Genomic DNA, 18,504 nt, shown 5'->3' with positions numbered 1-18,504 from the left:
TTATCAAAATTTATTAATTTACTTAATATGGAAATATAATTATATAATTATATTCATTTAAATTTGTTGATGATGTTATACTATTTTTTTTTGTTATTTTTAATAAAAAATTGATTTAAATTGACTTAACCCTTTTATAGTATCGAAATAGTTCTATTTTTCTTATGAGGGCCTATAATTATGTCAATTGCATTTACTACTTTATAAGATTTTAAATATAGGTATTTATTATATATATTACTGTTTATAGGCTTCTTTAACTCAATGTTTTGGGGGCACGGTAGTTTTTTATCTATTAATATTAAAATAAAATAAATTAGTCAAAAGTCACTCTTTAAAATTTTCAACAACATTTCTAATTTAATTAATAAAATTGATAATTGTTATTCGCAATTAAACTTTGATATTTATTCATTATCATATATATATATATATATTTATAGATAGATATAAGTTTAGATTAGTATTTTGCATATTATTCTTGTGTTATTTATTTTAAATTTTAATGCGACATCGTAAATTAAAAGTTTCTAGCAAAGTAATTGAATTGAAATATTATTTTTTCTTTTAGTTGGATATAGTATTCATTCTCTAAATAGTTTTAATATAATTTTATTTTTTTATAATTAATTTTTTATTTATTATTAAAAAGAGCACTTAAGTAAGGGTGTAATTGTCTTTACAATGGGGAAAAACACTTGTGGATTTATACTTTTGTATATAGTATGGATATAGATATTCACAAATTTGAGACGGTCTTAGAGATGGATTATCTTTGGAAAACTCAAGAATATAAAGACAGACTAAAGACGACTTCAGAGACGGCTTTTGTCTTAGTTTGTTGGAACAGGGAGATGGATTTACAAATGGTTTCTGATAGGATTCAAAACGAATTCCAGCTACGAATCAGCAATGGGAAAAGCGTGGCTGAAAACTACAAAATTGCGTTATTGAAAAATTTTGTCGATTGAAACAACGATTTTACAACTTTGTTTCAACAAAATGGTTTTTTTGGCTTTTTTTTCTTCTTCTTGATTTAGGTACCACCTTTAAAACACTTCAGAGTAAAAAATGCCCGGACAATTCTCCTTGATTATAGAAAGGGATAATTACTACGTCTTTACTTGAGGTTTAATTTAATTACATGTAAATATTTTTAAATTTAAAAAAATTATATTTACCTCCCTGACGCGGACTATTAAAAAAATCCTAAGGGCTCGATAGAATGACTTGTTTGTCTTTCACCATAAATTACATAAACCTCCCTTGAGGTTAATTCAAATTACAAGCACTTACGATTGCCCGCTTCAAAGTTGTTTTATTATATAATTAGAGCCATGCAGTGTAATATTCATTCAAATAAAATTAAAAGAAAAAGAAAAAGTAAGCTAAAGGCACTTTTGACCATAGACCAAAATATATTTCAAATTTAAATTTTAAGACCATGATATTATGTTTAGATTTAAATATTAATTTGAGTCATTATCTTTTCTTGTAAATTTTTACTCGCATATGTTACGTTTTTATTATTAAACGAAAAAAGATTCAAGTTAACCTGTGAAAATACTGAACAGTGTGCTATGCTGTGTTATGTAACTTAACATCAACACAATGAAGGTCCAATGACTGGCATGGCTTAATTCCCATGATTTGGTGAATTACGTCCAGTGTGTGTAATAAGCTCAATATTGCCTAAATACCTTGCAAATGACAAATAATCAACTCACAGATAAGTGGGTCATATTTAAACAAAGGAAGGTCCATGTGTATAGAACACTTACGTTATCACCGTCTGAAAGCTGCATGATTACCAAAAGTCCCGGCAAGAGCACACACCATCCTTAAAATGATGGAATCTGTTGGCATCTCTAACAACAATTTCTCTGCCGACAATGCTGCAAATGAACTTTATAACAGTGTGACAATCACCACAAATACGCAGATTCTTGAGTATCCGTATAGACGTCCCAGGAGCAGATTTAAGTAGCCCATAAGCAACAGCCAATCTCTCACTATGCCAAAAGAGCTGTCTTTCCTTCTCTTGCAGTTCCATGTCATGCAAAACCAAAGAAGTGTCAGGTACATAACCTCTTTTCCTCATCTCTGCGTCCAACTCCTTTAGCAGACCAAAAATCTCATCCTTCATAGGATGCATTGTCTCCCCAGCATAGAAGACTTGGTTTTCCTTTCCTAAGTCGACGCAACTGTATCCAGGTTTCTTTTTCAATTCCATTGCCGCCATCATTTTTCTCACTGTAGACACACTCTCCCACATAGTAGCACGAGCAAAAATGTTAGACATCAGAATACATGTTGATGGGTCTTCTGGTCCTATTTGGAGCAAATGATCTGCGATTCGAACCCCTGTTTTATTTTTCCCAGCTTGAATACAAGCACTTAATAAAGCAGCCCACGCAGCTTCATCTGGCTTGAATGGCATAGAATAAAGTACTTTCTCAGCCTCTTCAAGGTGTCCTGATCGACTATAAAGATCAACTAAGCATGTGTAGTGCTGAAGAGATGGCGTTAATCCATAGTCCACAACCATAGACTTAAAAAGCTGCCTACCTTTGTTGACTAACCCAACATGACTACAAGCATAAATTAGCCCAGTAAATGTCACTTCATTTGGTTTGAGACCAGCCAAAGTCATCTCATTATACAAAGACAATGCTTCATCAGCTCGGCCGTGCTGTGCCATCCCCACTATAATAGAGGTCCAAGAAACAACATCTCTCTTCGTCATATTACGGAAAATCTTCTCTGCAGATAGTACATCACTGCATTTGGCATACATATCAATCAATGCATTGCTAACATACAAGCTACACTCATACCCAAGACCCATGACTAATCGATGAACTTGCTTTCCCATCTCCAACATGGCTAAACTAGCTGAACCAACAATTAAACTTGAAAGAACAAATGGTCCCTCAATATCTACTCCTCCTCTCCTTAATTCACTAAAAAGCCTAAACGAGTCAACACAATGCCCACCCTGCACAAAGCCTGATATCAGAGCTGTCCAAGAGTACAAACTTTTGCAAGGCATAACCCGTAAAAGTTCAAAAGCTTCATCTTTTCTTCCCATCCTCGCATATCCATATATCAAGCTAGTCCAAGAAACCACATTCTTCGACACAATCGAGTCAAATACTCTACGAGCTCTATCAGGAAATCCACATTTTGCGTAAAAATCAACTAGGGACGATTTAACAACATCGTCATCCGAAAACAATGACACAACAAACTGAGCGTGCAGTTGTAGACCAAGTCTGAATGCAGCCAAACTAGCGCAAGCATTGATGAGACTCGCAAAGATAAAATGATCCGGTTGAAGACCATCTCTAGACAGCATACTAGAAAACAAAGAGAGCGTGCATTTGTGGAGCTCGGCTTGGTTATACGCAGTGAAAATTGATGCCCACGAGGCCAAGTCTCTTTCCGGCATTTCGTCGAACAATTGGACGGCGTCCTTCAGATGGCCGCATTTGCCATACATATCCAGGAGTGTGTTGGGATAAATGGGTGCCTGAAGGTCTAAACCAGATTTGATAACATGGGCATGAAGATTCTTGCCTTGGACTGGGAGTTGAAACTTGCTGCATTGTTTTATACGATACAAAATTCGAAAGTGATGCATGCATTCCTGGGAGTTAATAGTTTACCAAGCAAAGCAAGTTCAGGTGCAGAATCTACAGTGAATTGGATATTTTCCGAATAACAATTGAATGTGGGTAGAAAAGAATCAGAATTTAATTAGGGTTGTTTCTTCTTTTCTGGCTTCTTTCCTCAAATCTTCTGCAATGACTATAAATCAATGTTTTGGGTTACAAGCAATTTACCCCTTAAAACTATACCTTATATCACATTACGCCCTAAACTAATTAATGCATAAATTACCTTTTCAGAATAAACATTTGAACAAAATTATCATTATACTGTGTACATATTTATTTACTTTTTGTTTTACATAACAATTCATTTAATTATTTTTTATTTATTATCTAAACTATTTTAATATGATAAGAGATTTAATTAATTCTTATTTATATCTATGTTAGGAAATTTCTTAATGCATTAACTCTTCGATTTTCATGAACTTCTTTAGTCATTTCGTGTTATATTATTGGGATATTTTTAAATGTTTTAGTCTATCTAACTACAAAAACAAAAAACTCAAAGGATAAGTGATTGGATTAATTTTTATTTATCTTTTAATCTATTTTACTTTTTAAAATATTTGTTTTACATCACAATGTATTTAATTAATTTTGTTTATCTAACCTATTTCAATATCACAATATATTAATTTCTCAATATATCAAATCCTTTCAATTTTCATGAATTAACCGATCATTTTGTGTTATATCGGAAGGAAATTTTTTATCCAGTAAGTGTATTATATTATGAATATAATATAGAAAAAAATTATTATGAATAATTTAAATAATATGAAAAGTATTTAATGGGAGTAAATAATAAATGTGAAAAGTAATTAGTATAGGTTAATAAGTAAATACGCCCATTATATATATATATAATATTATATGTATAAATATATATATATATATAAAATTTGTTTAAATTACTTAAAATTTGGGCCGTTCATTTTTAACTATTAAAGATCAATAACTATCATAATAAGAGTATTATGAGTAATTCAGTAAAAAAAGTAATGTAGTTAATGACAACAAATGGAAGGGGAGAATGTGCATTATTTTGAAAAAACATGGGGATTTTTTTGTCTACTTTTTAATTTTTAACTAAAACTTACCTCAGAATCTTGAACTTAGGATAATTAAAAATCTTCAGTATTCTTTGCACTTTCGAACCTATATGTACAAGTTTCTCTATCTGTTTTGCAGGTACTATCCAAGGCCATCCTTGACAAATGGCGATGATGAAGCCAGATCCGATTTTAGACTTGGTCCCTCTTTTGAGTTCTGATTCAAGTTGAAGAATGTTATAAAATATGGCTCATGACCCATTTGGTAAGCCCAACCCAAAAATGCCTAAACCTCTCAACTTGGCCCAACCCACTCCACCTCTCTGGCCCATTCTTTGGCCCAGTCCACTTCAACCACTCGACCCACTCACCGGACCTGGTTTCTATTATACTTATATCATCTTCTTCTGCAAATGAAAAACCCTAACCATATTTCTCCGTCTCCTCATGTCTTTCACTTTTCTCTCTCCCTCTTCTCGGTTTCCTCCTCTGTCATTCTTCTCTCTATCTGTCTTCAATATTTTTTTCTATAAATATTCCGGTGGCTTTCTGATGATAATAACCCGAATTAGAAATTAACTCACCCTCTTCTCTTCTCTTGCTTCCGATTAAAAAGGTTCTTCATGAACTAATTTCTTGAGTGAAAAGTCTGAGTGGTTATGAGTGGCCCTTAGTGGACTGTCCCTTGGTGGGGTGTTTTGGATTTTTGCAACCGTGAGAGGTTGCCGGCCTTGATGACAACTTTAATTGGTGTCAAATTCACCAAAAATAGTTCATACGAACACTTTTTTAGAAGTGTGAGTATGGTCGAATCCACATGGATTGGTTTTAAATTGATTCTTTCAAAAATAAGAATAGTTAGGGGGTTTATGATTGTGAAGAAGAATAAAAATAAAAACTAAATTAAACTAAAGAGGTAATAAAAGTAGAAGAGGTAAATATAAGATAAGAGTATTCCAGTTAAAGACAGGATCATGCTTAATTCCACGGTCGATCATAGATGCAAAGATAACAATTCTTCATGATAGATAAATTAGTTATGGCCATTGGTACGACCTAACGACCTCACCTTTCCTTACCTTGTGGATAGTCAAAGAACGTTCGTTGACTAACTCTCTAGTCAGTAAACAACTTTGGAAACGTTCTCAAAATTTAATTTACCGATAGCATTAAGAACTAGAAAGTTCCAATTCTAACCAACAAATACCTACGATGATTTATTTAAGTTAGATTGTGCATTTTCCACAACATAATCGAGTACTTCTACATAATCAATTATGCTATATTACCACTAGTTATTATTGAACTAAACAAATAATTACGGATTTACAAGTTTAATTGGCTACGCAAATATTCTTGACAATGAATAATGGTACATATCATTCATAAATCAGATTATTTGTAATAAAAACACAGTGAACAACACAAATACCAATATGAATAAAAGTAGAAAGCATAAAATTAATCCAAGCAACTCCAAAGTCTTGCCAAAAATCGAGTTTGAGTATTGTCTGAATTTTCATTTTGGTTCTTTTCTTCATTTTTCATTTCATTTGTCCTAATGCTGCAAAATAATATTTAATTAGGAGCATTTTGGTCACAGAATAGGTCAAAATATCATATAAAATAAGCACAAAATGCGATCCTATCAGACTTCCCTGTGCCGAATTTGGCATCCTAAGCCAAACACGTTCTGTTTCATTTTTATTTTTTACTGCTTCTATTTGGTTATTCCCCAATCTGTAATATTATTTGTCTGTATAAGGGTTTGAAACCCATACCCCCTTTGTAATAGTTAAATAAGGACTTTAATTTTTGGGACTCATTACTGATGAATTTTTCAAACACTGATGAATATAGTGACAACTATTTTTGTAGTCCAATATTTTTGTTGTCACTAAGTAGTTGTTAATTAGTTAAGTGTTTATAGTGACAACTATTTTGTAGTAATCCAATATAATATGTATTTTAATTTGAAATGCAATTATTAATCAATTTATATATTTGAACTTTTGATGGTAATTTATTTGAAAAACTTTGATGTCAATATATTGTTTTCGAGGTATTCATAACTACGAGTTAGTTTTCATGACAAAAAGACAAAATTATATTTTTGATCTCGTAATTTTCTATACTACATTGGGGGCAGATACATTTTTCCCCTTTCTTGGATCTTTAACTAAAGATACAATATTACTTTGAACTTTAGGCTGTTTTAAGCATTTTATAAAGTGTGGCGATAATCGAGTTGTCCAGAATCTTGCTAGGGATGTAGACTTTTTGAAAAATTCTTATCCGAATCAAATTTGGCCAAACCAATCATAAAGCAAGTGAGTCACACTTGCTATTTGATTGGTCATTTTTTCTGAATTGTACACCAATCACAAGACAAGAGTATTACACGTGTCATATAATTAGTTCAAGTTTGGCCGATCAGATCCGGGCTAGAATTTTCCATACTTTTATCACCTAAGTAATAGTTTTACAGACAATCTACAGGATGCTTTCGTACACAAATTTCCATTTCCACCCCAAATTTCTATTTCCACCCCATTGTACTAAGGATGGTACTGAGTGCCAGCTACAAGAAGAGGAACATCTCTATGAATTGTAACTCCAGGGCGCTCCTTCATGTCCAATTCTTTCAATTCATCAGGCAATTTCTAGTCGAATTTCTGGACAAGATTTGATAAGACAAACTCTTTAGTAGCCATGGCAAACGAGATCCCTAGACAGCCCCTTCTTCCAGCTTCGAATGGAATGAACTCGAAATCTAGGCCCTTAAAGTCTATCGAAGAATTTAAAAACCTGTCAGGTTCATCCCAAGAGACAAGGTCCTTATCGATGGCCCAAGCATTAGTTATCACCATTGTTCCGGCTGAAATATCGTACCCCAATTTTAACATCTTTCCTTGCTACTCGGGGCACTAGCAACGGGATTGGAGTGCGGTAACGAAGAGTTTCCTTGATCACTGCTTTTAGATACTGCATTTTTTCCAGATCATTCTCGGTTATATCTTTTTTTGTCTTTAACAATCTCTTACTTCAGTTTGCGATTTTTTCATGATAGAAGGGTGTTGTAAGAGCTCTGTCATCGCCCATTCTAGAACAATGGACGTGGTTTCAATTCCTCCGGCAAACACGTCCTGCAGAGTAGACAACAACAATAAAGAAGACGGGTTAACAAGATTTAAAATATTGGAAATGGAAAGTTTGTAATGAAACTCATTGGTCTAGATCTTCTGTCTTCAATTTGGTCTTTTATTTTGCAATTCAATCCACATACACATATACGTTTGTAAACCATTCTCTTAAAATATACAAATACGAAAACTCTAGAAAAGTTAATTACGTGCATAAAAAGTCCAGACTGATAGGTACGTAACACCTTCTGTTGGAAGTATTGGATAGAAACATGATGAAAATCAAACCAAAGTAGGCGTGGGATGAAGAAGGGGAACTCTGTTGCTGCTCTTTCTGTACATAGAGCCAAATCTTGAAGACGCGCATTTGTGTATTACGTTTTTCTTGGTTTTTTCTTTTTACACTTCTATTAGTTAAGTTACTGACCAGTATGCCCACATGGAGCTGATGTGTACAACCAATTAGTTTAATTAGTTGCAGGTTGTTATATTTTTCTGTTCATCATCTTCTTCGCTTTGTATTTAAGAAGCTATAAGTTGCACTGTTCAATTGAGAGACTGAACTTCATTCATTCTGATAATGGCATTTACACTTTGCAATTTGCTTTCTTCTTTCGCTCAATTGCTCAACATGGTATCAGAGCCTTCCATGTGAAGGTCTCTTGATATCTCCATCTGTTATTTTTGATTTTTCATCTCTGCCATGGCGACGACAGAGTACAGTAATCCTCATGGAAATGATGCCACATTGCGAGGCATTCCAGATCCAGAGTTTATGCAGTTACAGTCGTCGGATCACCTAGGAATGGTGATGGTGTCAGCTCTGCTCACTGGCAGTAATAATTTTGCCTGGAGTAGAGCAGTTAAGAGAGCTCTCACTGCTAAAATGAAGGTTGATTTCATTGACGGAACAACTGTTCGTCCTCCAACTAATACAGAGGAATTCAGGAGGTGGAATCGTATTGATTCCATGGTCACAACCTGGATTCTTAATTGCATGATAAAAGAATTGGCAGAATCTTTTATGTATGTTGGTTCGTTACGAGAGTTATGGATCGAGTTAGAACCTCGCTATGGTGAGAGTAATAGTCCATTAATCTACCAACTGTAGAGAGAAATTGGGCAGGTAACACAAGGTAACATGTCTGTAACTGAATATTACACAAAATTGAAACGTTTATGGGATGAGCTTATGTGTTTGGCACCTATGCCAAAATGTATATGCACAAATTGCACCTGCGGAATTAACAAAGCCATGGCTGATATGGTGACTTCGAATCAATTAATACAGTTTTTGGTTGGCCTTAATTCTATGTATGAACAAACACGCAGTCAGATTCTTTTGCTAGAACCTTTGCCTACAGTTACCAAGGCTTACTCTATGCTCATTAGGATGGAGAAACAAATGCAAATGAGCTTAGGCAGCATGGAAACGAATAGTGGTGCTGCATTCCAGATTAAAGGGTAGACTTACAAGAAGAAACCAGTGGTTGATAAGCGACAAATGATATGTGATTACTACCAAAAGCCAGGGCACATGAAGGATTCGTGCTTCGAATTACACGGCACACCAGACTGGTATAAGGAAATGGTAGAACGGAGGAATAAGGTCATGGGAAAAGGAAGAGGATACAGTGGTATGGTGTCTGATGATTCTGGTAAGAAGTCAGTTGAAGGAAATTGTTCAAATATCACTGAGCTCATAAGGCAGGAGATGAAGAAGCTTATTCTTGAAGAGATACCATCAGATCCCCTTCAAATTAATTTTGCACAACTCGACAACTTTGCAGGTAGTTGTGCTAATTCAGCTTCCTTAATTTCTAGTTCTTGGATTATAGATAGTGGAGCCACTAATCACATTTGTGCAGATGCTCGTTTATTCTGTTCTTATGGCCAGTTCTCTGATATTTTAACCATTCACCTCCCTAATGGTCACTCTCAAATAGTCACTCATATAGGTTCTATACAGCTCACTCCTCATATCAAAGTCACTCATGTTCTTCACATACCTGCGTTTTCTGTTAATCTGCTCTCAGTTAGGCAGCTATGTGTTTCCTCACCTATTCAGTTCAAATTTCTAACCTCTACTTGTACTGTGCAGGACCTGGAGACTAATAAAGTCCTTGCCACAGCTCATTTGAAACGAAATCTTTACATTCTTGAGTGCACAGTTGTACCTTTGAAATCTGATTGTAGCTCACATTCTTGTACTGCCAAAATGAATCAATTTACTCTATGGCATCATCGACTTGGACATTTGTCCAATAACTCAATAAAATATATTACAGAATTGCCTCAATTGGATTGTCCACTGAAACCTTGTGAAGTTTGTCCACTTGCCAAAATGCATAAGTTGCCTTTTGATTCCAGTAAAATACAAACTACTTCTGCTTTTTCCCTTGTACACCTTGATATCTGGGGACCTTATAAAGAAGCTACCATCACTGGATGTCATTATTTTCTAACAATTGCAGATGACTTAACTAGGACAACCTGGACCTACTTCATGAAATAAAAAAACCAAGCATTGGAAATGTTCCAAAATTCCTGCAAAATTGTGTCCACTCAATTTTGTAAGATGATACAAATTGTTCGCACAGATAATGAGAGTGAGTTTCTTAGCTCCTCTTTCCAACACTTCCTTCAAACTTCTGGAATAATCCACCAACGAAGTTGTGCTTACACTCCACAACAGAATGGGGTTGTGGAGCGTAAGCATAGGTCTCTTCTTGAAATTGCCCGATCCATCATGTATCAAGCTTCCTTTCCTCAAAAATTTTGGGGTGATGCTATCCTAGGAGCCACATACCTAATCAATAGATTTCCTACAGCGGTTTTAGGATGGAAAAGTCTAAATGAAGCTCGCCATAATAGGCCACCTTCTTATTCACATCTACGCACTATTGGGTGCTTATGCTTTGCCATTAAGCCTGAACCTCATCTCTCTAAATTTGATCAACGTGCTTCTAAGTGTGTGTTCATAGGCTATCCTTCGGGACAAAGGCGTACAAAGCCGTTGAACCAAGTCCAACTTGTGGGGGGGGGGTGTTGGAAGTATTGGACAGAAACATGATGAAAATCAAACCAAAGTAGGCGTGGGATGAAGAAGGGGAACTCTATTGCTGCTGTTTCTGTACATAGAGCCAAAGCTTGAAGACGCGCATTTCTGTATTACGTTTTTCTTGGTTTTTTCTTTTTACACTTCTATTAGTTAGGTTGCTGACTAGTATGCCCACATGGAGCTGATGTGTACAACCAATTAGTTCAATTAGTTGCAGGTTGTTATATTTTTCTGTTCATCATCTTCTTCTCTATGTATTTAAGAAGCTGTAAGTTGCACTATTCAATTGAGAGACTGAACTTCATTCATTCTGATAATGGCATTTACACTTTACAATTTGCTTTCTTCTTCCGCTCAATTGCTCAACACCTTCCTCTTACCAAAATTATTGCTTTGATGCTATCTCTGTCAATGGAGACGCCAGCAGAATTACTTTGGTAAATATCAAGCAAAATGTCAACAACATTCGCTCCATTTTTGTCCTCCTCTGGACATTCCATGCGCTCTCTGATCACTCCCTCCAAGAATTCATCCAGTTCTTCTGAAACCTTATCCACTCTTGCATCAAAACCATTAACACAATTGATCCAGGACATTCCTGGAATGAAATGTCCTATACTAATAGTTCGAGCTCAAGGAATTCTGTCAAGAGGGAAAGAAGCTTCTTGCCGTTTTCGCCTTTGCTATACTTCCGGCCAAAAGCAGATCTACAAATGACATCATTAGTGAGCTCCGCAAACATCTCATTCAAATTCACTGGAAATGAAGATTTCCGGATCTTATTCACCAGAAGGCTGTTTCTTCTTCCCTGATTGAATGGAAAGATCGAACCCTTTTGTTACTGAGAAGTTGGAGCACACAAATGCTCTTCAACTGCCTCCAGTACTCGCCATACAGGGAAATGGATACATCCTTAAAGTTGTAAAGAAGCTGCCTGCTTACTCTCGATTCAGGCCTGTCTGCAAAGATGAGGTCATGAGTTTTCATGATTTCTCCGGCTGCATCTGCCGACGAGACAATACGAGTAGGCACGTTGCCGAAATGGAGAAGCATGAGGGGCCCATGTTTTTTGGCCAAGGATTGTAGATTGCGGTGAGTTAATGAGCCTAACTGGAGGAGATTTCCTAGTACCGGTAGCTTCGGTGGTGATGGGGGTAATTTCTTGTCTCCAGCAGGTTTGCAGAACATTTAGCAATAGCCCAGAACAAGAATAAAGATACAAGAGCTCGGAACAGAAAAGGATAAAATAATATGATATTATTCATTTGTTGCTGTATCAGCAGCTGGAATTTGGACATGGTTCTTATGTTTTGATTGTGTATATGTTCATGTACGTGTAGTTTGTGATTCAATGAAACTGTCAGGTTAAGTAGGCTTCCACTTCGTTCATTTGGATGATATAATTCACCACAAAACTCCAACGAAGCTAATTGGTTTGCTTGTCAAAAGGATAATGACTTGGTAATAAAATTTTAAGAAATTTTAGTCCGAACCTGATTGGACCAAACCCAAACCAATCATATAACAAGTGCAATACACTTATTGTGCGATTGAAGTACAATTTTGAAAAAGTAACGAATCATAGATCAAGTATATCACACTTTCTCTTTGATTGCTTTGGTTCGACCAAATCTGATTGGGGTAAGAATTTTCCTATAATTTCCACATTATCATGGAATCAGTCAATAAAATTTTTCAATTATGTAAAGGGAGGTTACGATAGTTTTCATTATATGCACGTAAGTATTATGTGTAGTGGTTACTTATTGAAAATAAATATATGAAGATTTGGAGGTTTATTAAGATATCTTGAATTATAATTAAACTCTCCTATATTTTAATTATATTCTAAACAGTATTAGACGATAAAAGATTATGGTGCATTTGATTTTATTTCCAAAAGTCAATTTTCACTTTTACATTATTTAGATTCTAAAACTAGTTTGTTTAGTCCAATTCCATTGAAAAAATATTTTTAATGAAAATTTACAGTTTAATCTACTGAAAACATACTTTTCGAACCACTCTTCTAAAATCTCTTCATTATCTAGTAAAAAATGAGTTTTTAAGAAATAAAATTAACATTATACTATATATTTAAAATACAATATCTATAAAACACCTATATAAATAAATCAAATCCAATCAAATCCTCATTTCTCACACCTATAAGCCTAGGTTTGGAAACATACAATTCAAATATATTTTTATTCTCGCACAAAAATAAATAAAACATTTTCATCTTATTAAAAATACTGAAAATTAAAATAAAGATAGAAACAAAAACAAATTAACCATAAACTTAGTTTGATAAAATGATGGACATATCATAATAGTCAAGGGTATATTATTTTTCCGACATTCGGAAATGAAGAGAGAGAGGTCCAGCCATGGACCAAATCATAGGATGATACTCTCTCCCGTAACTTGAACTTGGCTATAAAAATCCCCTACCACTATCAAAGAGCTAGGCTCTTGAAAGCTGAGCATTGGAGAGGAGACACAACTGTTGCTTTCTCCCTTAAAATTCCTATCCCCATCGAGAAACTGAGGAACAACTCTTGGCTTGTTCAATGGAAAAAACCTCAAGCTGGATGGATTAAGCTTAAAACAGACGGTGCCACCAACGGAAATCTAGGGCCCTCGGGAGCTGGTAAGGGGAGGGTCCTTTTTGCCTTTCTTGAACCAATTGGCATTACTACTAACTGACAAGCAGAACTTAAAGCTCTCCGGAGAGGCCTTCAGATTTGTTTAGGTATGGGCTACAACAGAGTTTGGAATGAAGTTGATGCTCTTAACATTATAAATATCCTCTCCAAGCCTCAGCAAGGGTCATGGGACCAACAACTCATCATTAAAAAAATCAAACCCATCCAAAAGCAAATGGAAACCAAAATCTCACACATCTTCAGAGTAGGTCATCAAGCAGCCGATTTTTTTGCCAACCAAGCCTGCGTTGCTAACGACCTTCAACTCCTAAGTAACGAGCAACTATAAGGTGAAGTCAAAGGTATTATCTGTCTGGATAAGAGTTCTCTCCCATACGTCAGAATCTAACATGTTAATACCTATAATTTCACTGATTTACTCTGCTGAAACTTATTGGTACTTATTATGTGATGCGCTTATTCTTGGGGAGATGCTCTCCTATTTCTATGTTATCTCTGCAATACATGTTGATATTGTCTGTAATCCCAACTGAAGGCGATTTTGATAGATAACTTCTATATTGCTATCTGTATATTTTGTCGACTCATAGGAAGGGCAAAATTCCCCTATTCATGTGCTGGTAATATTGCTACAATTTTTACAGATTCTGAATGCTCCTCCCATTCCCATGTTGCATCTCCATACATTACCTAAACTATATCCAGGAGGCGCCCTCCTACATATGTTTTGCTTGGAAAATTTTGTCCGGCATTTTGTTGCAGGTGATAACATACATTTAGTGACCTTAGCGACGCGGATTATTCTTTTGGCGCAATGAAGCAATTACTTCGTAATAGTGTGACTAACTTTTGTCTTTTATTTAGAACTTCTTTTTTTTTGTAAGAGAATAGTACTCCTAAAGTATGCTTTTTTGACTATTGATTGTAAGGGAATAATACTCCTTGTATGCTTTCCTGATCACTAATTGTAAGAGAGTAGTCTTATTTATTTATGGCTTTCTAGATAATATTAGGGAGTTAATACTCTCAGTTGTAAATTTGGCTCCCTTTCTTTAATAAAGAAGGGATGGGGACTCCGAAAAGCTCTCCACGCCCGAGTGGTTTAATTTTTTAAAAAAAATGAGGATGAATAATTTCATGATAATATATGTTATTGAATGTGAGGATATAAACTTTTTTTCATTTTTTTCATCACAGTTATTTGTTTTATGTGAGGAAAACCCTTTTTTCACATAAACTTGGTCAAAGATAAGGACATTTATTATAGTTAATTTGCCAAATTGAATTAACATAGAACTAAGATTATCATTCATTATAATTATGGGCTAAAATTATAATTTTTTCCAATGTGATTGTAATTTATTTATATAAAAAAATAACCCTCATATATTGTCAACTGATGGGACAATGACTAATTACTAATTTGCTGAGTTGTCTCAATAGGCAATTCACATACTATAAGTTAGTTTCTATACAATTTTATAATATTGATAATTCAACTACCCAATACTTTTATAGTGAAGTCACATTATTGATTTCAGAAACATCAATGTGAATATCATTTGAATCTCATCCGATTGGATTTTAACTCTAACAAAAGAAACCTCTCTCTGTCTCTTTATATATATATATATCTCAAAAGATTTGGAAAATAAATTTGGGGCCAAAATTGAAACACTATTTGAATTTCAAATTCTTCTAATTATTTGAAATTAAAAATTTAAATTCAAATTCATCAGTTTAGATGTATTTTAATTTTTTTTTAATCTCGTACTTCTAGGAGGATGGTGGACAGAAACTCTCAAAGTTTAGCTGATGCAATAATTTGGACAAAATGCTTTTTTTAGTTTCATAAAATAAGTACTGAATTTATTTTGCTACTATGAAACTACAAATAAGTGTCGCTTTTAGTTCTATAAAATTTGTAATCACGCATATTCAGTCATAAAAAGTCACGTGCGTTTTGGTTTTGAAATTAAAAAGGCGTTTTTTAGACTAAAATGTCCCAAAATCATATTTTTTTTTTACTGAAAAGCCATTATAATGTTTGGATTCGTTTTCTGAGTATTATATTGTGTTTTATGGAGATAGAGAGAGAAAAACAAAGATAAATAAGTGTGTGTTATAGATAGTACGTATATGTAGATTTGTTTTTGGAGATAATTTAAAATAAGTATTATATATTTATTATTGTGTTTTGAGACAAAAATTACTATTCATTGTCAAATCATGTCTTTTTTATATATATTTATGTATATGTGTGTGTGTATATATATGTATTTATTTATGCTAAAACATTCAAAAACACCTTATTAGGTATTTTTGAATGATGGCAAACATTGAGTATGTTTTGACTTGTCTCAAAAATAATTTAGAAATGAAAACAAACATAGTGCATGATTTTGAGATTCAGGGGAGTAAAAGCGTCACCTACCATAGTTGTGGTACCAAAATAAATTTTGCCTTTGTTTTATGGGATTAAAAAAATATTTTACACCGTAATTTTATTCTTCACAAATTGCTTCAATAGACAACTTACATACATACATGTTTCAGCTAAATAACAGTTTTACAGACAAGTACAGGATATACTTTCATACACAAGTTTCTATTTCCATCCCATTGTACTAAGAACGATACTGAGTGGCAGCTGCAAGAAGTGGAACATCTATACGAGCAGTAACTCCAGGGCGCTCCTTCATGTCCAATTCTTTCCCTTCATCAGGCAATTTCCAGTCGAATTTCTGCACAAGATTTGCCAACACGAACTCTTTAGTAGCCATGGCAAACGCGATCCCTGGACAACCCCTTCTTCCAGCTCCAAATGGGATGAAATCAAAATCCTGGCCCTTAAAGTCTTTCGAAGAATTTAAAAACCTGTCAGGTCTAAACTTTTCTGGTTCGTCCCATGAGACAGGGTCCCTGCCGATGGCCCAAGCATTCGTTATCACCATTGTTCCGGCTGAAATATCGTACCCCATGATTTTCACATCTTTCCTTGCTACTCGTGGCACTAGCAACGGGATAGGAGTGTGGAAACGAAGATTTTCCTTGATCACGGCTTTCAAATAATGCATCTTTTTCAGGTCATTCTCTGTTATGTCTTGTTTGTCTTTTACAATTTCTCTTACTTCAGTTTGCAATTTTTTCATGGCAGAAGGGTGTCTTAAGAGTTCTGTCATCGCCCATTCTAGAACTGTGGACGTGGTCTCAATTCCAGCGGCATACACATCCTGCATAACATACAATTAACAAGATTAGTAATGAAACTCGTCAGTCTAGATCCTGGGTCTTAACTTGGTGTTTTTATTCACATATACATATACGTCTGTAAGCCATTCTCCTAAAATATACAAATGAATACGAAAGCGTAGAAAAGTTATGTGCATGTATGAATTGAAATACGATGGATCGAGATGAAATATCAATTCAGAATAAAGAATCCAGACTGAAAGCTACACACCAGAATTATTGCTTTGATGCTATCTCTGTGAATGGAGATGCCAGTAGAATTACTTTGGTAAATATTAAGCAAAATGTCGACAAAATTTGCTCCATTTTTGTCCTCCCCCGGAGTTTCCATCCGCTCTCTGATCACTCCCTCCAGGAATTCATCCATTTCTTTGGAAACCTTATCCACTCTTGCATCAAAACCATTAACACGGCTAATCCAGGAAAGCCCTGGAATGAAATCTCCAAGAGTAAAATTTCCCAACAGCTCCAGGAATTCTGCCAACAAGGAAAGAAATTTCTTGCCATTTTGGCCGTCAATGTACTTCTGACCAAAAACTGACCTACAAACCACATCATTAGTTATCTGAGCAAACATCTCACTCAAATTCACTGAAGATGTAGAGTTGCGGATCTTATTCACCAGAAGGGCAGTTTCTTCTACCCTGATTGAATGGAAAGATTGAACCCTTTTGTTGCTGAGAAGTTGGAGTACACAAATGCTCTTCAACTGCCTCCAGTATTCACCATACGGGGCAACGGATACATCCTTAAAGTCGTACAGAAGCCGCCTGCTAACACTTGATTGAGGCCTGTCTGCAAAGTTGAGATCATGAGTTTTCATGATTTCTCGGGCTGCATCTGCCGATGAAACAACAAGTGTAGGCACAGTGCCGATGTGGAGAAGCATGAGCGGCCCATGTTTTTTGGCCAAGGACTGGAGATTGCGGTGAGGCAGTGAGCCCAACTGGTGGAGATTTTCGAGTATTGGTAGCTTCCATGGTGATGGGGGTAATTTCTTGTTTGCTGCAGGTTTGTAGAACAATTTAGTAATAGCCCAGAACAAGAATAAAGATACAAGAACTCGGCATAGAAAGGGATGGAATATAACTTCATTCATTTGTTGCTGTATCAGCAGCTGGAATTTGGACATGGTTCTTAGGTTTTGATTGTGTATATGTTGCTATACTTGTGGTTCGTGTTTCAACGAAACAGTCAGGTTAAGTAGGCTTCCACTTTGTTCATTTGGATCATATAAAACTCCAAAGAAGCTAAGTGGTTCACTTGTCAAAAGGATAATAATGACTTGGTAATATAATTTCCACATGACCTACTGATCATGGAATCTGTCGATCAATTTTGCATCAATGTGAAGAGAGGTTGTGAATCTTGTGATGATTATTTAAATATGCCATCAGATCACTACTTTGATTTAAAAAATCTAAGATATCACATACAAAAATAATATACAGCTGTCTGGAAGTCTATTAAGATATATAAATATCTTGCATTCAAACCTGATCTGTAATCTCTCTCCTGTTTATATTTTGACCAGTACTTTAAATGCTAGAAAATTGAACTTCAGTTAGTTTGATATTAGACAGAAATGTCATAATTAAGGGTATGTTTATTATTATTACTTTTTTATAAAAGTCAGACATGTAGTGAGAG

General features: G+C 34.9%; 2 protein-coding genes, 1 long non-coding RNA gene and 1 pseudogene across 3 annotated transcripts; 1 reads left to right on the top strand and 3 right to left on the bottom strand.

Annotated features, from left to right (window-relative positions):
* Positions 1-1,612: 1,612 nt before the first annotated feature.
* On the bottom strand, positions 1,613-3,877 carry LOC105157301 (Pentatricopeptide repeat (PPR) superfamily protein). Its single transcript, XM_011073680.3, has one exon. The coding sequence runs from the start codon at positions 3,641-3,643 to the stop codon at positions 1,808-1,810; it is 1,836 nt and encodes a 611-aa protein (XP_011071982.1). The 5' UTR covers positions 3,644-3,877; the 3' UTR covers positions 1,613-1,807.
* A 3,410-nt stretch (positions 3,878-7,287) lies between these two features.
* On the bottom strand, positions 7,288-12,198 carry LOC105157479 (cytochrome P450 71A8 pseudogene; annotated as a pseudogene).
* Positions 12,199-13,308: 1,110 nt separating this feature from the next.
* Positions 13,309-14,590, top strand: LOC148788620 (uncharacterized). Its single transcript, XR_016064609.1, has 2 exons — positions 13,309-13,943; positions 14,247-14,590. It is a non-coding gene; the product is annotated as an uncharacterized LOC148788620 (long non-coding RNA).
* Positions 14,591-16,080: 1,490 nt separating this feature from the next.
* Positions 16,081-18,169, bottom strand: LOC105157478 (cytochrome P450 71A8-like). Its single transcript, XM_011073884.3, has 2 exons — positions 17,066-18,169; positions 16,081-16,835 (listed from the first exon to the last, which is right to left on the bottom strand). Exons 1-2 carry the CDS (start codon positions 17,984-17,986, stop codon positions 16,230-16,232), a joined length of 1,527 nt encoding a protein of 508 aa, XP_011072186.2. The 5' UTR covers positions 17,987-18,169; the 3' UTR covers positions 16,081-16,229.
* Between the last annotated feature and the right edge of the window lie 335 nt (positions 18,170-18,504).

This window comes from Sesamum indicum, linkage group LG3, assembly GCF_026168435.1.
Source record: "Sesamum indicum cultivar Baizhima isolate 11 linkage group LG3, ASM2616843v1, whole genome shotgun sequence".
Lineage (NCBI taxonomy): Eukaryota > Viridiplantae > Streptophyta > Magnoliopsida > Lamiales > Pedaliaceae > Sesamum > Sesamum indicum.
This window is presented reverse-complemented; position numbering and strand designations above follow the sequence as displayed.